The sequence below is a fragment of the Girardinichthys multiradiatus genome, chromosome 9 (assembly GCF_021462225.1).
Source record: "Girardinichthys multiradiatus isolate DD_20200921_A chromosome 9, DD_fGirMul_XY1, whole genome shotgun sequence".
Taxonomy (NCBI): Eukaryota; Metazoa; Chordata; class Actinopteri; order Cyprinodontiformes; family Goodeidae; genus Girardinichthys; species Girardinichthys multiradiatus.
In genome coordinates, this window is record NC_061802.1 from 41,056,051 (window position 1) to 41,077,721 (window position 21,671).

The following is a 21,671-nucleotide window of genomic DNA, read 5'->3' on the forward strand; positions in this document are numbered from 1 at the left end:
AATTAATTCTCAGTTAAATAATTTGAGATTTCAGTTAGTAAAGATGATGGGTTTTGTACTACTTTGAAGGCTAGCTTTCTCCACCCATACCTGCTGAACTGCAGCTGCTACCCACTTTCTCTGTCAAACAGGGACTTATACAGAGAAATACAGAAAATAATCCTATTACTCTACTAAATGGCTTCCGACTAACTGATTGATGTATTATACAGTATGGTCAATGAGAAGACATTACAGAATGCAGAATAAGCTGAATAAACTAATCAAGTCCTTCAGTAAGCTGCATTTATGTGCAAGATGAGAAGAGTTTCTGAATAAAATAACAATTTCAAATACTTAAGCTAGATCTGGTAAACTGTAAAACATAAAAAATGCTGACTCAAGGCTGGCTGCACCCCGTGAACCTGAGCTTTCATTTTGATGGCAGATTTGCAAGAACAAAAGCAGCATTGTAACCACTGTGTTTGAAATGAAGAATTGCTAAGAGGTTTAACTCCCAGAGCTGAAGGAATGTGCAGGAAAAGAACTGTAAAGAGTTATTGATGATCCAAAAAGACAGCAGATATAAAAACACATTTAAAAATACGAGACGAAAGAGGATTTTATGTTTGTCAGAAAATAAAGACAGGATGAGCTGTAGAAGGGGGTCCAGAAAGACAGAAATAAGAAGAGAAGCTAATATAATGTTTCTAAAAATATCCACCTCTAATCAAGTTGGACATTTGAGCACACAGCACCAGGCCACTCCCACAGCATCTCTGCCACCTGTTTCTCTGCAAGTCATCTGCTGGTGATTCATTTCTTTGCCCACAGAGAGATAAAATCTCCCATCTATGCTGAACTGAAAAGATGACTGTTCAGTGTGCCTCAACCCACTGAATCCTTGTTTCAATGAGACAAATGTGTATTACAATAATTTCTAATTCATCAGTTATAAAGAATTTTAGTAATATAGTGCATAGATGTTGAAGCAGCAGAAAAAATGAATGAATGCCGTATGGGAAGGTTGGATGCAGGCTGGAGCAGCCACATGATAAGGGCTCATCTGGGAAGCTAGAGAAAGGGTAAACGCCGATGGAGACCTGCTGAACTCATGGAAGTGTCAGCTCTCCTGCTGGGTAAATGACAGCCGTCCTCCTTTAGCAGAGATTTTATTCACAGAGCTGTTCTGTTTGAGCAACTGGTATTGAGTTTAAATAGGATTTGCTGTCTCTTCTTTTGAAACGTCTCATGTTATGCAAGAACCTCATCCATTTTAAATTGCACGCAATAAAGAATAGTTTAAGCAGCCTTATCAGCTGAATAATGGACAGCAATTTAAAAGTTTCTTAAACTTTGGTAAATTTGATCTTTTAAATTATAATCAAAAATTGCATTAGTATTAGAGCACTTTCAGCTATTGACACTTGCTAGTGGTGCTTGCTGTAAAACAAGCCATATCCTGCCTACAGAATCTATTTTACTGGCTCACAGTAGTTGTAGTTTTTTCACGGCAAACTTCGCTCGCACTTTCACTTTCGTTGTTTTTTTGCACTTTTTATTGTTTGAAGATGGTCTTATGAACATATATGTGTGCTCATAGGTATCTGGCACACTTAGAGATTTAATTACACTTAAGTAAATAGTTTATTTTGATGTACATATCTTTTCTCAAACTGTCAAACTGTTCACAATGTACATTTTATGTTCACTTTTGTCTCTGTTCATACAAATTTGTGCATTTCAAAACTTAAGTTCCCTGTGGTTTGAAAGGGTTTTGTGCAACATTTTTATATTGCAATATTTGAGGATACAGCTATGATATTTCTGTATTTAGGAAAATATGTGCAAAAAACAAAACAAAAAAAACATTTTTAACTTTTCTGGTGGTTAATTGCACTGTTTTGCAATTTACTTACTTAATATGGAGTTATTATACACAAAATATTAAAATTTAGGATTTAAGGGTTGTATTGATGTATATACCAAATTGAAATGCTCCAAAAAATGGCTCTACAGCATGTACAAATGTAAAAAATATGCTCTGGCGAACTTGTTCTATGGTAGGTCATAAAGGGTTAAAGAGGACAAGATGTGCAATGGTGGGTGTTTATTTTTACTTTGCACAGCATGATGCTGATGCCGTCAATGGAAACACAATGAGTTTTGTGCTGATTAGAGCGAAGTTGTGGTGTTGGAACAATGAATGGAATGCAATGAATGAACCTGTTTTAGCCAAACTACAACCCCAATTTCAATGCAGTTGGGACATTGCGCAAAATGTAAATAAAAACGGAATGCAATGATTTGCAAACCTTGTTTAACCTACATGCAGTTGAATAAACTACAAAGACAAGATATTCACTCATTTTGAATTTGATGCTTGCAACAAGTCCAAAAAAGCTGAAACAGCTGCAACAAAAGACTTGGAAAGTAGATGATTTCCTTAATAAACACCTGTTTGGAACATTTCATAGGTAAACAGGTTCACTGGAAACAGGTGAGGTTCATGACTGGGTATAAAAGTAGCATCCCCGAAAGGTTCAGTCGTTAACAGGCAAGGATAGGGCGAGGTTTACCACTTTGTGAACAACTGCGTAAGCAATAAGTCCAACAGTTTAAGAACAACTTTACCATTGCAGGGAATTTAGGAGTGTCATTATCTACAATCCATAATATCATCAAAACATTTAGAGATTCTGAAGAAATCTCTGCATCTATGTAGAAAGGCTGAAAACCAACACTGAATGCCCGTGACCTTCAACCCCTCAGGAGGCACTGCATTAAAAACCAACATTATTCTGTAACGGATATTACCACATGGGCTCAGAAAAGTCAAAGCCATATTTTAAAAACACCCAGAAACGCCGCTTGCTTCTCTGTGTACGAGACTTATTTGAGATGGACTGATGCAAAGTAGAAATGTCTGCTGTGGTCTGACGAGAACACAATCGTTTTTGGAAATCATTGACGCCCTGTTCTCCAGGCCAAAAGACTATCCAGACTGTTATAACTGCAAAGTTCAAAAGCCAGCATCTGCAATGGTAAAAGGCTGTGTTAGTGCCCATGGCATGGGTAACTTGCACATCTGTGAAGGCACCATTAATGCTGAAAGGTACATACAGGTTTTGGAGCAACATCTGCTGCCATCCAAGCAGCGGTAAACATGATCCTGTCCCAGCTTTTATGGAACATGTTGCAAGCATTAAACATTAAATATCTTGTCATATTTTGACAAATATGACAGTCAATAATGCCATGAGGCTAATGATGTGCAACAGTATGATGGGGGTATAGCAGAGATGTTCACAAGTATTTTTTTCCAAGTCCAAATCAATTCTTAAGTCTCAAATTACTGAAATAAGCATTTACTCATCAAACATATGCCATCTAGTCTGCCTATATGCACATATGCTGTGTTCTACAGGAACCTGGAAGTTCCAAGTGTGAAAAATTTACTGGAATGACACCTAGAGCAGAAGTCACTCTAGGATAGTGGGAGGTTATTCTACATTAATATCAACATCCAGTATGCAGACATAAACTTTATTTGTACTTGTTGTGATTTGTCTTAAGAAATCAGTCACAAATAAGTCATCAATTTGGAAATTCATGCAGAGGGATTTATTTTTAAACTTACATCTTTAAGAATATTCCCAAGTAGGGAAGCAAACGGTCAATCAGTGGGCAACAACCATTCAGAGACCTGCCTGTCATAGCTATGAAACAAGCTATCTCTACATGTGCAGTATAAAAACGTGTGCCATTTGCTCAGTTAACAAAACAGCCATCTCTGTCTAAAAGCAAGTTTGCCCATCAATGGCAGCTGAGCAGATGTATATGAATTTAAAGCTGTCAGAAAGTAGGTAATTCTAATACATACAAAACAAAAACGCTTGTTGGGAAGAAGCAGTTAGATGTACAATGAAGAACATTCCCAACTAGATAACAGGTTAGGAAGACTAACTGGGAGATCTTGGCTTGACTCAGATTTTGACTTAAGGTTCAAAACCAAGTTTAAGTCCTTCATACAAGGAAAAGTTTACAAGTTATTGGTCTACCAGCTGTTTTAAATGGACAACTCTTAGCAAATTTGCAGGATTCCTACAATAATGGCTTTAGTTATAGCTTGTAGTCTTGAATCTATGACATGAAACACAGTAATGTCTTCCTGCATAATGTACTCTTAAAAGGACATTCATATTAATTTGATTTTAACATAAGTTTACTTATTTCTTCTTAACTATTGATTTATTTACTATTATTTTAAAGTGTTGAGTTTGGCTCTTAATTATCTCGGTTCTGGTCTTTCAAAAGCCTGAAGTGATCTTGTTTAAAAGAACATTATTTTTGAAGAGACCATCACTGATCACGAGGAGTCAGCCTAACATTTTTAACTTTGCATTTTATGATAAAGTTAAGCCCAAACTTATTCATATCCTGTGGTAGATTTAGGTTTAAAGTTATCATTTATTTGACCATGTTTCATCTGACTAGAAGTCATATCGATGTTTTAGAGTGGCCCAGCCAGAGTCCTGAGTGATAGAGAATCTGTGGAGGGAGCTATTAATTATGGTGACAGCAAGGCATCCTTCCAGACCTAAAAGACTTGTACCTCATCACCAAAGACAAGTCTTAAATATACCAGTGAAAACATACAAACAGCTGGTCAGCTATTATAGAAGGGTCTGATTGCTTTAATGAAAATGCAGATTTTTCTATTAGTTTTTGAAAAGAGTCAGAACATTTTAACTGGCATTTCTAAAGAACATGTAACTAAAAATAGGTGTATAGCTCTTTTAAAGAGGAACTAAACCCCAAATCAACCTTTTTTTGCAGATAAACTGTATAAACTGGGCCTTAAGTGTTCCCTTTTTAATGTTATGGTAATATTCTTTATATTTTTGTAAACTTGTTTAATTCAGCAATATTTGTCCTAAAACCATCTTGGTGCTGTCTCTGGGTTGAACGGTAGTTACTGCAGTTAATTTTTCCAATTGGTTCAAACGGTACAGCTTGGTACATGTCTAAGTCACAGCTCCACGTTCGGGTATAAAACCCATCTCGCTCAGCCACGCCCCTGTAGCGAGTCAGGAATTGGAATTGCTCCTCCACTGCATCACCAGCAGCACCAGCTTTAGGCGTCGCCAAGTCAGCGCCTTGAGGCAGCGGCCTGAACTGACAAGACTCAGGCCCACTGGGCTCCAAAAAGCCTCTCTTGCGTCATGTTTAGTGATCAACTACAGTTAGTGTTATAATGTTAGCTTATTCTGACTGATATGTTTACTCGTTAACTGCTGCAGCTACAGGAGCAATTATTGAGATTTATAAATTGCTCAGACACCTGGGTGTCGGTGGTAGCACTAACATAGGCAACATCAGTACTAATCGACATCCTTCGGCTATCATGCAAAATACTATACCTCAACACAACACCTCTGACATACTTTTGTTGCCAGAGTTTTTAACTTTTTAACTCACTGTTGTGATACTCAGCCATGACTGTTCAGAACCAGGGGAGTGTCTGATTCTGTAGCGCTGATGTGCAACAACTTTGCAAGATCGAAATTGGTAAAGCTTGTGTTGATTTTGACCCAAATAAGTATTTTTAAAGAATTCATTTTTTTAGTACAGATTATATCGATATAGCCATTATTTTTGACAACCTATCTAAACCTGAATGTCAAGTCCCAGAAGCACTTTTCAGAAATGTTTTGAGCTAAACTTGTCAGGTTGTTGACTACAATGAGGTAACAAATTCCATGAAACTTATTTCACCAAAATTATATTTAGACACACCTATATTTTATTTTCCATTTTCTGTGCACGGGGATGATTGCTACAGATGTGCCCTGATTGTATTTGCAATTGTGGTTTTACAGCCTTAGTAAGGGAAATGGGTGTGCAGCTCCCTGGCCAGGAAAACCAAAACTCAGTTTCATTTGCTCAGAAAGCTGCTTCCTGCAGACAAAGTGATTGATGCATCAGCAACAAACTCTTAAACCCTGCTATCAAGCTTACAGATCTGGTGATTCAGCACTATTTTGAAGCCAGCACTTTCTGTTTTTGTTATGGCAATCTCTGTGTACAAAGATGGAAGACGGCATTTTGATTCAGGCAGCCAAATCTCATAACAGCAATATATCCACTGTAGCACATGTCTTTTCTTCTGTTTACGGAAAGCAGAATGAAGAATGAGGCAGGGAATTACATCCAAACAACTGGCTGATATTTTGTTGAAGAAAATTGCCAATGGCAACATATTCGTGACCCAGAAAGCTTTGATCAGTAATTGGAGGCATTGTAACAGTGGTTGATTGCCTTCAGGATGGAGCTGGATCATCAAGGAGAGTGGACACAGATGTAGAAAAAGGTGGTTATCTTGTTTAAAGCCTCTTTGGCCTTACTGTAGAAATCTTTAGACTAACGTCTTTGCGGAGAGAGAGTTGGAAACAACCAAAGAAGTATGCAGGAGGAAGGACTTCCTGACAGCTCATTTAACACTCTGCCTGCTTCCACCTACTTATTCTGAGGCCCCCTTCTCTCTGACGTTAGTTAATTCTTTTATGAAAAAAAGGACATCATGCTATCTTTCCCTTTATAGCTGCTCTGTACAGACACTACAGCATTGTGCCCCCACTGTACCAGAACTCTTCTCAGGGAAAGAACAGGAAGCCTTTTTTTCCAGCAAACTAGTTTCATACATCTGTTCCTGACATACTCAAATCCAGACATGTGCATTAATAAATGACACAAGCTGACTGGATTCACGCCCGCCTGGCCACCAGGTGCAGAAATCACAGACATGCTAAAGATACAGAGCTCCACAAGAGACACATAACTGTCTGAATGGTTGACAAAGTTTTGCCACACTGATAACAGGCACAGGCTTGAATAGTCCAAATTGGTTGGGAGCTTACAATATACACTGGCTAAGTCTCTGGTGACACTGGAGTTCAACAGCTCAAACCATTTTTAGAAAACGCAGACCGAGGCAAACCACAGCCTCCAACCTTCTGAAGCCCTGCAAGCCTCCAAAGGTTCATCTGGCTAACGAAACTTCCCAGACCTTTCTTTAATTACCTGACAGTGAGCTAATTAATGCAGAAGCAAAGTTTAAAATACTTTTGTTGTGGCATAAAAACACATTTGTTGGACATTATTAGACACACCCTGACACACGCACTGATTGATGCCATGTACTGGTAAGCTAACACGCCCTGCAACCACATCTTCTAAGAGCAGTGGTTTAACGGAGTTGAGTGGAAGTTGTAACAGATATAAAATACATTTCCTTCTGTGTTCCATTAGCCAAGAAGTTATTTTGCAGAACTCACTGATGGAGAAATGTCTCCTAATAACAAAACCTTTCACATCATTACAGCATTTCCGCTGTAGATTTAATTTAACATGACTCCCTAAATTATTAGGGACAAAAGAAAAGGGCAGACATGTGGTGGATGGGCATAGTTTGCATCTTAGGGGATCAGGTTATCTATAGTTAATACACATACACTGAACAAAAATATAAATGCAATCCACTGAAGATCTGGCAGTATGATGGGATGTTGTCTTGTTGGGAAGTGAAGCTCTGTCCCGAAACATCCATTGCCTCCAAAAGGTTTTCTGCCGGTAGTCTGCAATATTTAGCTTCATCCTTCTTCTCATCAACTCTAACCAGCTTCCCTGCACATTCTACAAAAAAGCTTCCCCACAGCATGATAAAATGGAATTCACAGGGCCTTGCGCAAGTACTCGGCCCCCATGAACTTTTCAAACTTTTGCCACATTTCAGGCTTCAAACATAAAGATATAAAATTCTAATTTTTTGTGAAGAATCAACAGCAAGTGGGACACAATCTTGAATTGTAAATAAATGTATTGGATGTGTCAAACTTTAACAAATAAAAAACTGAAAAGTGGGCGTGCAATATTATTTGGCCCCTTTACTTTCAGTGCAGCAAACTCACTCCAGACGTTCAGTGAGGATCTCTGAATGATCCAATGTTGTCCCAAATGACTGATGATGATAAATAGAATCCACCTGTGTGTAATCAAGTCTCCGTATAAATGCACCTGCTCTGTGATAGTCTCAGGGTTCTGTTCAAAGCGTAGAGAGCATCATGAAGACCAAGGAACACACCAGGCAGGTCCGAGATACTGTTGTAGAGAAGTTTAAAGCCGGATTTGGATACAAAAAGATTTCCCAAGCTTTAAACATCCCAAGAAGCACTGTGCAAGCAATCATATTGAAATGGAAGGAGCATCAGACCACTGCAAATCTACCAAGACCCGGCCGTCCCTCTAAACTTTCATCTCGAACAAGGAGAAGACTGATCAGAGATGCAGCCAAGAGGCCCATGATCACTCTGGATGAACTGCAAATATCTACAGCTGAGGTGGGAGAGTCTGTCCATAGGACAACAATCAGTCGTACACTGCTCAAATCTGGCCTTTATGGAAGAGTGGCAAGAAGAAAGCCATTTCTCAAAGATATCCATAAAAAGTCTTGTTTAAAGTTTGCCACAAGCCACCTGGGAGACACACCAAACATGTGGAAGAAGGTGCTCTGGTCAGATGAAACCAAAATCAAACTGTTTGGCCACAATGCAAAACGATATGTTTGGCATAAAAGCAACACAGCTCATCACCCTGAACACACCATCCCCACTGTCAAACATGGTGGTGGCAGCATCATGGTTTGGGCCTGCTTTTCGTCAGCAGGGACAGGGAAGATGGATGGGGCCAAATACACGACCATTCTGGAAGAAAACCTGTTGGAGTCTGCAAGAGACCTGAGACTGGGACAGAGATTTATCTTCCAACAAGACAATGGAATGGTTCACAAATAAACGTATCCAGGTGTTGGAATGGCCAAGTCAAAGTCCAGACCTGAATCCAATCGAGAATCTGTGGAAAGAGCTGAAGACTTCTGTTCACGAACGCTCTCCATCCAACCTCACTGAGCTCGAGCTGTTTTGCAAGGAAGAATGGGCAAGAACTTCAGTCTCTCGATGTGCAAAACTGATAGAGACAAACTCCAAGTGACTTGCAGCTGTAATTGCAGTAAAGGGTGGCGCTACAAAGTATTAACGCAAGGGGGCTGAATAATATTGCACGCCCCCCTTTTCAGTTTTTTATTTGTTAAACAAGTTTGACACATCCAATAAATTTCATTCCACTTCACGATTGTGTCCCACTTGTTGTTGATTCTTAACAAAAAATTAGAATTTTATATCTTTATGTTTGAAGCCTGAAATATGGCAAAAGATTGAAAAATTCAAGGGGGCCAAATACTTTCGCAAGGCATTGTATTAGATATGTCCTTTACTGTCCCTTTGTGGGGAACTCCAGGTGTACCAGCAACAAAGTGAAAGGCAAATGGAAGCATGCAGATTCACACAAAGGTAAAAATATAAAGACAGAAAACAAGAATAATAGAAGAGACTGTACATTAGGGTCAAATTTACAGCGTAAGAAAATAATACTGTACAGTTATTAAAATAGCATAGTCAGAATGAAATAAAATGTGCAGCTGAGTAGTACAATCAAAAAAGAATTACAAAATGTGCATGTATATCTGTGCATATAAAAACAACAGCAGGCTATTTACAAGAAATGGAAAAACTGCAAATAACAGCAGTAATGTAAAAACTTATTAAGTCTGTTGGAAGCAGTGATGGTTATAAAGTCCTACAGCTGCTGGGAGGAAGGACCTGCGACACCCGTCACGATAACAGCTCCATGCATTGGGTGGGAGACATTGTCCAACTGTGATATTATTTTTGCTAGAGTCTTTGTGTCTCCCACCACCCGCACTGGGTCGAGGGGACATCCTAGGACAGAGCTTGCCTTTCTGATGAGCTTATCTAACCACTTCCTCTCAGCTGTAGATTAACTGCTGCTAGAACCAGTGTTGGGAGTAACTGCGATACTTTTTCAGTAACGGAGTAATCTAGCTAATTACTTTTCTCATTTCAGTAAAGCTCTTCAAAAGAAAAGCTGGAGATGGGAGGGAGGAAGGCGGGTGGCAGGGACAAATAGCGGCATACGGTCACGCCGATTGGCTGAGAAGGCATCAGGTAGGCGGGTTTTCTCCACACAGACAGAGTAAACCATCAGTAAGAGAGAAAGATGATGATAGAGGGGAGTCTTGTAAATTCTGGCAGCATTTGAAAAGTTGGAAGTATAGAGAACATTTCGCGTTCACTGAAGTTACAGGAATAAATTTGCATGTGATTTGCAAGTTATGTCCGGGAACAAAGAAATTATCCACGTCTGTGTCCAGCAACTCTAACCTTATGAAGCACCTCGCATTGTCTCTAGGGTGACCAGCGTCCCAATTTATACAGGACATTGCCACATTTTTTGCTCCTATCCTGGTGTCCCTCAAAAAAAAAAAAAAAAAAAAAAAAAAAACTATGTCCCACATTAGACCCAGTCAAATGTGGGACATTGTTTTTTTTTTTTGAGGGACACCGGGATAGGAGCAAAAAATGACTGGGTCAAATGTGGGACAAAAAAGTCAAAAAACTGTTTGACTGGAGCTCTTCCGAAATGTAAAGAAAGCAGCGTTGCAATTATCACAGAGCCACATCAGCTGTCAATCAAAATACGCAGCAACGTCCCACGTGACGACCAACCTGCGCCACAATGCTGGTAAATTAAACAAAAAAAGGAATTTCTTGTATAGCTTACATCAGTAGGCTATACAGAATATAATGGAAAGTACAGGGGTTGGACAATGAAACTAAAACACCTGTCATTTTAGTGTGGGAGGTTTCATGGCTAAATTGGACCAGCCTGGTAGCCAGTCTTCATTGATTGCACATTGCACCAGTAAGAGCAGAGTGTGAAGGTTCAATTACCAGGGTAAGAGCACAGTTTTGCTCAAAATATTGAAATGCACACAACATTATGGGTGACATACCAGAGTTCAAAAAGAGGACAAATTGTTGGTGCACGTCTTGCTGGCGCATCTGTGACCAAGACAGCAAGTTTTTGTGATGTATCAAGAGCCACGGTATCCAGGGTAATGTCAGCAAACCACCAAGAAGGATGAACTACATCCAACAGGATTAACTGTGGACACAAGAGGAAGCTGTCTGAAAGGGATGTTCGGGTGCTAACCCGGATTGTATCCAAAAAACATAAAACCACGGCTGCCCAAATCACAGCAGAATTAAATGTGCACCTCAACTCTCCTGTTTCCACCAGAACTGTCTGTCGGGACCCTGTCTCCACAGGGTCAATATACACGGCCATGCTGCTATAGCCAAACCAAACAGAATGGCTTATAGAAGAATGGCTTAAAATCCCTCTGACCACTGTGCAGGACTTGTATATGTCATTCCCAAGACGAATTGATGCTGTATTGGCCGCGAAAGGAGGCCCTACACCATACTAACAAATTATTGTGGTCTAAAACCAGGTGTTTCAGTTTCATTGTCCAACCCCTGTATGTCACAGAAAAGTTATTTTTCAATATCACATGGAGGGGAGCACGATGTGAAGCGACATTGTAAAAGTCAGTCGCAAAAGAAATGCACAGCTAAAAATCCACCTGCTGACCTAAAGACTCCTTTTCACTCAAACCCAGAGATGACTGCCAGACAGACAAGGTAACAGCAGCCGAGATTACAGAGTTAAACTTTAAAAGCTTGTAAAAGTTTTTTTCAAACTTTTGCTAATTCATTGTTGTGCACAGGCAAAGCAGAGACTGATTAATGTAATGGGAAATCTTGGTTGAATTAAAATATGATGTCATCGTAGTCTTGGTAATGTGTCCCATAATGTCCCTAATAAGCATCCTTGTTGTCCCGCATTCGATTCTTTTTTATATCTGGTCACCCTAATCGTCTCACCCGTCCACAATACTTGTGGCTAACAACCTGAGCCCTGCTGCAGCCAGCGTGAGCTCCGACAATCCTACACTGTGCAAACAGAAAAGGTCAGCAACTTGTAACATTATTTTAGATTCTGAGAACTGAATAGTTACTTTGCCTAGTAAGTAGTTCCTTTGACAGTGCAGTAACTGAGTTACTAACTGAGTTACTAACTCAGTTACTTTTTGGGAGAAGTAACTAGTAACTATAACTAGTTACTTTTGTAAAGTAACGATCCCAACACTGGCTCAAACACGAAACACCATAGAAGATGGCTGATAGCACCACAGAGTCATAAAAGGTCTTGAGCACCCCCTTGAACTCCGAAAGATCTCGGTCTCCTCAGCAAGTGGAGTCTGCTCTGACGCTTCCTGTAGAGAGCATCAGTGTAACCAGTCCAGTTTACTGTTCAGGTAAACTCCTAAGCACTGAGAGTCCAGTATATCAATGTCAGTTCCCTGGATGTTCACCCGTGTTGATGTGGTGGGTCTGCGCCTGTAATAATCCACCACCAACTGCTTGGTTTTCCTCAGGTTGATGAGGTGGTGGTTCCCCTGGCACCAGTCCACAAAGTCTTGTGTCCATTGTCTGTACTCTGAGTTGTCCTCACCTGTAATCAGGCAAAGTATGGCTGAATACTTTTGTAGATGGCAACCTGGGAAGTTCAGTGTAGAGGGTAAACAGGAATGGTGCCAACACAGTTCCCTGCGGGGCCCCAGTACTGCAGACCAGCCTGTCAGAGACACAGCACTGTGACCTCACATAATTCGGGCAGCCAGTGAGGGAGTCCAGTATCCACTGGGACAGGTGGAGGTCCACTCCTGACAGTTCCAACTTGTCTTACAGAGGTCTCAGCCAGATGGTATTAAAAGCACTGGAGAAAATCATCCTGACAGTGGTTAATGGCTTTTTCAGGTGGTACAGAGCTCGGTGCAGGAGGTAGATGTCATCATCCACCCTGACGCTAGGCTGCTAGGCGAAATACAGCAGATGCAATAGATCCAGGATGGTTGAGGACCAACCTCTTGAGGGTCTTTATCAGATGCAAGGTCATGCTACCAGCCAGTAGCTGCTGAGGTCCTTCAGATGTGCGGTTTCCAGCACTGGTACCACACAGGAAGTCTGCCACAACTGTGGTACTTTCCCCAGCTTTAGGCTCATGTTGAAAATCTATCCCATGATGCCCCACAGATCTGCGCAGTACCTCAGTAGCGTGGAGCTGATGTCATCTGGACCTACACTGACATTGTTCTGCTGCAGCTAGGCTTCCATCTTCTTCTATAAATGGTATTTCTACTTTTGATCTTTCTTCTCAGTTCCTTCTGTGCAGCTCTCAATCAATCCTTGTTTGCTGATCTAAAATCTCTCTTCTCCTTGAGGATAGCCTTTATTTCAGTGTTGATCCAGGACTTGTTATTGAAGAAACATTGTAGCTTCATGAGGGGCACAGTGCTTTCCACAAAGAAGGTAATGTAGTCCGTGAAGAAGTCTGTGATGCTGTCAATGTCCTCCCCATGAGGAGATCAGAGCTGAAAAAGTCCCTCAGAGCATCTTCAGTCTCATCAGGCCAGCTCTTCACTATGCATGTCACAGGCTGAAGATGAACCAGGTTGTGATCTGAGCCCACTAGGGGGGAAAGAGGTGACTAGCTGTATGCCTCCTTGATGTTAGCATACAATAAGTATAGCATTTTATGTATGTTAGTACCTGCACCAGGTAATGATGGAGACATGATTAAAATCCCTGGAGAACAGAAAAAGGGCCTGGTGATGCTGTGTTTGGAGTCTGTTGGTAACAGTGTGGATGACATCTCAGGCTGCTGAAGCATTAGGAGAGGGAGGAACATACACCGCTATTGCGATAACATGTGTACTCCTGAAATAGATAATACAGCCTCAGCTAGAAGATCAATGTCCTTACTGCAGAGGGTCTGTTTGATAGATGGTGCAACTCTGGGCATTTAACGGTCATTCACAAACACAGCTTCTTCTTCCCTCTCTCCTTGGTTTTTTCAGCCCATAGTAATTGAAAACCATCCATGTTTATGTTTATGATGGTGCCATCACCAGATGGCGGTGGTGTGTTTAGGATGATAAATAGTGATAGTTTTCTGCCACACATAGCGCTTTGCTTGTAGGCCAAAAAGTTTTGATCTCATTTGACCAATACCATATTCCTCCACATGTTAATAGTATGTCATGACTCATGACATACATTAAACAGGATTTTTTTATAGCTTTCAACAAAAACTTTCTTCTCACCACTACTCAATAAAGGCCATGTTTGTAGAGAACATGATTGATAGTTGACCTGTCAAAAGCTTTTCTCCAGCTTCCTCAGAGTTACCATGGGCCTGTAGGCTGCTTCTCTAATTGATACTTTCCTTGCCCAGCCTATCAGTTTAGGTGGGTTCCCATGGCTTGATATTATTATTATTTGCCTTTCTTTAACCAGGAGGTCACATTGAGTCTGCTTTACAAGGAGACCTAGTCAAGGTGGCAGTCATAAAAATAACAATGTAAAACATGTATATATCCACAAACAATACAATCAATCACATAATAATGTGAAATAAAATTAAAAACAGTGAACTTTAAAAACAGTGACATTCCACCTTCACTACATCCTTAATGACAGTCTTAAAATCTGTCAAGAATGTGAATGTTTGTAATTCAAGAGATTTTTAAAGATTATTCCATGACCACGATGTGTGATAGGAGAATTTTGCTTCACCAAAGTCTGTTGAAACAAGGAGAACATTTACTGGGAAGCTGATAGAAGGGTGCTGAAAGCTTTAGCAAAAAACATGAACCTGTTATATGGTCTACAAGCACTTAATAATGTCCAACCAAATAATAAAGAGTGCAGTGGTGAAATGTACTGCAGAGCAGCATGAAAAAATTAATCGAGTCTTTTCAAAGTGGAAGATGCTGGAGGTATCACCATAATTTATGAGATAAGATCCATGGCTTCCACAAGCATTTACTTTACAGAAAATGTTAAACAGGAGTCATTTCTAAAATAAAAACCAATCTTTGATTTAGGTTTTTTAACTAAATTTGTGATATGTATGTTAAATGTAAGCTTTTCATCAATCCATACGACCCAGTATTTATAGCATGACAGCCTTTCAATCAAAGTACCATCAAGTGTGAGGATTTTCAAGATTTTGCACAGGAGTGTTAAAAAAAAAATAATTTTATGTTTTCTGTGCATTTAAAACCAGTTTTAGACTCTCGGTAAACCTGAAATGCTATTTTAAACTCTTGTATTGCCTGTGCTGCTGAGTGAGCAAATGTATAAATGACTGTGTTGTCAGCATATAGATACAATTTAGTCTGAATATTTTTACCTAACCTATTTATAAAAAATAGAAAAAAAGATGGGAGCCAAAGTGGAGCCTTGGGGCACACACCTAGTTATGTCGAGAAGGTCTGATTTATGCCCTTCTGCTTGGACACGTCAAGTCCTAAGTTAGCTCAAAGTCTACAGGATGTTTGGGCCCGCAGATTTTTTCTGATTGATGTCTATTAGGGCTTTGTGAACTTGGATGACTGAAATAGGTTTGAAGATAAATAGTTCTAAACCTGTGTTAATTCCTGGGGTGGGAGAACATATATTAGAGGCATTTCCATATAAAGTCTTGGACAGAGACCCTGCACTGACTGTTAAATTCAGCTAAGCCGACCACAATGTTATCAGAAAGATGTTAAATAGTCTTAGTACTTGACTGAGATTTAACTACTTTTCAAAATTTTGAAGGTTAATTTAAATTTTCTGTAGCTGACTTTAAATAAAACTGAGCTTTAAACTTTCTGGTCATTAACGTACATATACTTTTTAGGGGTTTAAATTTAATCCAATCAACAGGACAATTTGAAAATGTGGCTTGTTTTCCATATTTCTTTCTTAAAATAATTAGCTCTAACAGATGTTCTGAAAACCAGGGATTATTCCTACCACTCACCCTGAATTTTTTAATAGGAACATGCTCATTGGAGATGGACAGAAAGGCTGAGTTAAAATATTCCAAAGCCAGATCGACCTCGGTAATTAGTGATTCTGCTCAGATTGCTATTGTATAAATTATGTAGGAAGGACTGCAGTTCAAAATTTCTAAATTGTCTTTTTAAAATAAAAAAGGTTTTGCTTTGGGGATTTTTGTTTTTTTAACACAAGCAACTGCACAGTGATCACTAACATCATTACAAAATATGCCAACTGAAGAATATTTGTAAGACACATTTGTTACAATTAAGTCAGGTAAAGTGGATTTATTTTCTGATTTGATGTTTGGTCTTTATGGTTCAATTTGTGTAAGATTTAAATTCAGTAAGGTCCAGGACAGCCAAAGCCAATTTAAATCACTAAGAAGAAGGAAATCAGAACCATTTAAGCTGTGTAGAATATCTGACATGAACTTAAAGGGATTTTTTTGATGCAGATGGAGGTCTGTAGCAGCCAACTACCATGAGTCTTTTGACTGTTCCACATTGATAGCCATTATCTCAAATTCGTTACCTATAGTGACAGAAAAATAAACAGAGCTTCTGAGCTCTGATTTGATGTAAATGAAAATCCATCCTCCTTTACATATTACTTTTTTACACTATATAACCGTCAATAAAAATTAAAACAACTGTTAGGGATTTCTTAGGCCAAGTTTCAGAAAGCACCATTATATCAGCATTTATGGTACTTTCCCAGATTCTGATCATATAGAACTTTGGAACAAGATTTCTAACATTTCATGTTAAAACCCAAACCTTGTCTGCTTTTAAAGTCAGTTGGAGTTGAAAGACCTACCGCCTCTAAGGTAGGCCCTGAACATTTCTAGATATGATCAGTAAAATTAGTTTTTGTTTACTGAGTCATCTAAAATGGTACAATAATCCTATGACAGCATTACACTTTGAAACCATTGAAGCCCTGCCATTTGCTCCTGTAAATAGTAAGTCTTTAGCCAATAAGGATGGTTGATTTAAAGATAAGCAGGCTTGGAGTTTAACATTGTAGATGTAGGCGATTCTCTGTGTAGAGATCTTTGGAGTTAGCCGCAGAGAACTGAAAAACAGCCGATCAGGAGAGTATCTATCCACCTCAGCCAGGTAGCAGTGCAGAGTCTAAGCTCAAAGCAGGCCACTTGGACACCACTAAAGTGGTAATATCTAGTCACTGACTCTGTAGCCTGGCCAACAATTTGACTCCAGGAGGATGGCTGCACTCTGTTTAAACCGGCAAACCAGCAGAAAAATGAAGCAGGTGACTCACCAAAAGTAGGTGAAGTAGAAAACAGTGATATCCAGGTACCCACTGCATACCAAGAGGACACAAAGTTCCACTGACCAATAGGAGAGGGTCTCAGTCTTAAAACCCCAAGTCTCCACAGTTCGGGTTTAGAGTGCTTTAGTAATCCAAAGACTTCTAGTCAAAACGCTTTGTCCAAAAAATACCAGATTGACTGGAGATGTTTTTCAGAGGTATCACGTATACATGTCAAAATGATAGGAAATATCACACATAAGAAAGGCCCACAGAACATCAGTCACTAACAGACAGTATTTTCACTTGGCTGCTTCCTTTTATTGGGGTCTGTTTGCAGTTGTGCCATACTCTACATTTTTGGATGAATTGAACAGAGCTCTGTGAGATGTTCAAAGCCTAGGATATTGTTTTATATCTTAACTCTGCTTTAAACCTCTCCACAGCTTCCATCCTGTAGGGATGCACCAATATGAAAATTTGGGCCAATATCAATAACCGATATTAATATTGCTGTTATGGCCAATAACTGATAGTCCTTACCCTTTCGCTTCTTCAATTAAACACCCCACAGTCCTGCACATTACTGTCGCTGTTACATGTCCAAACCAATACCACATGGCCAACCCCCTCCCCTACCGAAACACATACACAAAAGAAAACAAGATAGAAATAAACAACAGTCATTATCAGCCCAGTTTTACTTATCGGACCATTACCTATATGCAAATGCCAATATTTTGTGCGTCCCTAATTTTTTTAATCGCTGTGAAGGGAAATTAATACAAATTCATATGACAGTTTTCTTTGCAGAGAATGTCAAAAACCATGCATCAATTTCCTTTCACTTCACTCTTGTGTACTACTTTGTGTCGGTCTATGACACCAATTCCAATGAAATATACTGAAGTCTGTGCTTGTAACATGACAGCATATGAAAACGTTCAACCACCTCCCATATTTAGTGAAATAAAATGCAGTAGAATAATTAAATAAATTAAAAGCAGTTTAACAGTTCTTTTGTTCTTATCTGTCAAAAGAAGCCTGTTTAACACCAAAACCCAAGAATACTTTACTATACATTTTAAATGTTCTTCTTTGGACTCTAGATTCTAAAATCTGCTCTGAATCTAATTGTTTTGAAGTGTGCACTGATTTTGATTTTATTTAGACTTTATTAAATGTAAATGTATTTATTGCAAATGGCCATCTTATCTTTCCAGACTCTTATACAACCTATTTGCAACAGGAAAAAACACCAGGTATACCCCTATAAACACAGTTTAGAACAGATGCCCTGTGTGTTTTATGTGTTTCCCTAGTTCAACATACCTGGATCAAATGAATAGTTCATTACCAGCCCTCTGCAGAACTTGATCACACACTGAGGAGGTAACTGGGTCAATAATTGAGCTCTGATGGAGAAGGAACACATCTAACATGCCAGATACCAGCTCTTGAGGACCAATGTTGGACAGTCCTGGTCCACAGTGATAATTGATTTAGCCAGATTTGCATTAATTAGATAATTACCTAACTCTGGTGCCAACAGCTAGAGTTGCAAGACGACATCAACAGTCTTTTTATTCTGTGTATTCCTTGGGGTTAAGGAATTTTACTGTTCTGTAATAAATAATTTGGCTGGCAAATATTCAACATAAAACACACCACTCTTCAGATTAACAATACACAGATTGAACAATTATTTAATAAAATAGATGACCCTACTGTAATGTATGATCAATAGAAAGAGTGAAGCACTGAGCCATGACTAATGTGGTTCGTTTAAGACCTCAGAAATAGACCATAAAACAGACTTGCCCTGTTAAAAGGCTGAAAAAAAACCTGGAGATTTAGATCGTGTCCCTGCCAGCTCAGTGTAATCTTGTGGAAAACAATTTAGTTGCCTCAGAAAATGAGACGCTCCAGGCTGTCTGAGGGTGTGGGCATAAAGCTTAGGATGGAGTGCAGAGCTTATAAAAAGACACGGATGAATCAGATGATAATTGTAAAACGTGTGGCGTTGCTCATCATTCTATGTTCTGCGCTTCATGCGGTAAAATGTTAATTATAAAACATTCAAAAACATGAACTTGGTCAGTCTGGACAGGCAAAACTGGAACAATACCAGGACAGGAATTGCAGACATACAAGTTATCTCACCGCCGCTGACAACCTGGGTGTGTCTCAATACTGGAATATCGGAATCAGTAAAAAAAAAAAAAAAAAAAAAAAGGAGTAACAACTTGAATCATCCACAGCAGCGGCACACCCCACGCTGTTTTCATGCACATATTCACTCTACAAACCATTACTACTGATGGTGCTCTGGGTTGTTCTTTAACTAATGTATCCAAGGCGGATATCAAAGCATCTCCAGCCCCTTATAAACTTCAACACTGCAGGCAACACTGCGCTTTCAGACTACTGTTAAAGTGACGCCCTACGTTCCACACTCACTGGGGCACATATTTCACCACTGAAGTCCTCCTCTTAGTCTAGCTCCCTTCCCTTCACTCCACAGAGATGCATCTCGGCCACAGCAGCTAGCTAAATGTCCGTGAACTTGCTGTCTGACCAGCAGGTGCAGCGAGTTCACTTGACAAACAACCAACCACGAACTTCTTCTGGCGTGAATTAAACATTTCTTACCGCTCTGCTCCCCGAGAAAGACGAGTTTGAATTTTCGTAGAGGGTTTCCAAAGTCATTACCCACGGACATTTTGAGGTGGAGGACGAAGGGGGATGACTACGGACGCCGGCGGACAGAACGACAGGACTTCGGTGCTGGTTGGTGAAGATGCTCGACGGAATGGGGCGGCGACTTTCCAGCTTCTAGTCTTCATGATGGGCACGAGCCGCTGACGCTGCACCGCCCTCTCAGTGACGCTAGGGGGAGTATTAAGGCGGGCCTGCGCGCATGCGCAGTTTCATACAACCGACAGCCAGGAAAACAAAATGACGTCATATGTACTAGAGAGGACAGATGTAGATGTTTAATTTAAAAAACGGGTGTACACACCCCTGTTAAAATACTAGGTTCATGTGAATCTGATTAACCTGACATACAGTTCAGTTGTTGAAAACAGGCATTTGCTTATTTGTACTACTTGGCAAAAGCCATAGTTTGTAGATATGTTACCAAGAATCAAAAGGATCTCACTGTACAGGTATTTGTCAGGAGAAGGTCCAAAAAACGTCCATGAAATTATGTACACTGCTGCAAGAAATTATTTGCCTCCTCACAGACTTCTATCATTTCAGCTTACATGCTTCTTATCATCAAACACATTTCAATATCATACAAAAATAACCTGACTAAACAGAAAATGCAGTTTTTACATCAGGATTTTATTAATTAAGGGCAAAAAAGCTGCTGAAACTAAAATGGCTTTGTGGAAAAAGTAATTGCCCCTTAATTCCATAAATGGCTGTGCCACCCTTGGCAGTAACAATGAGTGGCAACAACTGCCATAAAGTGTTTGTGATAACTGGCAACAAGTAGGGTAAGATAAAATTACTGTCATTATTGTACCTTCTGGATTTTTATCACACATTGAAATCGTTGAGGCATCACATAAGTCAAACACCATTTTTCATTAATGAGGGTTTTCACTTTCTCAATTAACAATTGGCAGATCAGCTATTCAGAGGGTTGTGTCTGATTAGAGGTCATGTTTATATGTATTTTTTTGTTTTACATTTGCTGGCTTCTTTCTGAATCCAAAAGCAAACCGAAATGTCAGTGTAAACATGTATTTACTAAAGAGGTGATGGATAAAATAGGTCCTTATTTTTAATACAGTTATCTTCATGTTTCATAAAACCTGCTCCTACCAGCATCAACTCCAACTTCTGATGTATCACTGAATACAACTATCTTCCAGTCTACTACAGTCCACACTTCTCTGCAGTCCACTGTAACGTCTTTTATCTGTAAATAATAGCTTGGTTGGCTTGTCTTTAAATAAAGTAATTGATTTGTTTACTGATTTGTGCCACTGCCTATTTATTCTCCATTTAATATTTTACCCATTTGCAAGTATTCAGTTTTTTTGTATTTGTCCTGTGGTTTTGAGGCGTTCTGTGGTCAATCTGGATGGTTTTTGTTTTTTACATTCCAATTTTGTTTGTAATTGCTCAAAATTTTAGATTCAGCTGCCCACACACAACCAAAATGTTTTCTTCCACGATTGTCCTGTGTTTAGTTCCATCTATCGTCCCTTTGAATCTGACCTGCTTCCATGCAGAAGAAGCGCATCCATGCAGTATGATGTTGCCACCACCATGCTTCGCCATGGGGATGGTGGGTTCAGGTGTGATGTGCAGTGTCAGTTTTTCCTTACATGAAAACCAATGGCTTGTTTTGTGCCTCTTTTCCATAAAGGCTGGATTTCAGTTATTAACTAAGACAGATGCTCTTAACTGATATTTAGAGCTAAATTAGTTTTCACAAAATCCCAAAGTTATTCTTAAATAGACAATCAGGATACCTGGTAACAACAGAACGTCTATACCCAATAACCACACCTGTATACGGCATGA

At 39.5% G+C, this 21,671-nt stretch overlaps 1 protein-coding gene across 4 annotated transcripts in view; it reads right to left on the bottom strand.

Moving 5' to 3' along the window:
• The window catches only part of rab6ba (RAB6B, member RAS oncogene family a), an 84,180-nt gene extending 64,180 nt beyond the window's left edge, over nt 1–20,000 (bottom strand). Inside the window, exons 1-2 of one of the 4 annotated variants that reach the window (XM_047375080.1) lie at nt 19,779–19,922; nt 17,670–17,761 (exon numbers count right to left, since the gene is read on the bottom strand). Coding sequence is in view for 2 of the 4 variants with exons in the window: in XM_047375077.1 (XP_047231033.1) it covers nt 19,779–19,848 (70 nt within the window). In the remaining 2 variants the exon portion in view is untranslated. Of the gene's footprint in view, nt 1–17,669; nt 17,762–19,778 lie in introns of all 4 variants that reach the window. The other 3 variants (XM_047375081.1, XM_047375077.1, XM_047375079.1) reach the window with 3 other exon arrangements.
• Between the last annotated feature and the right edge of the window lie 1,671 nt (nt 20,001–21,671).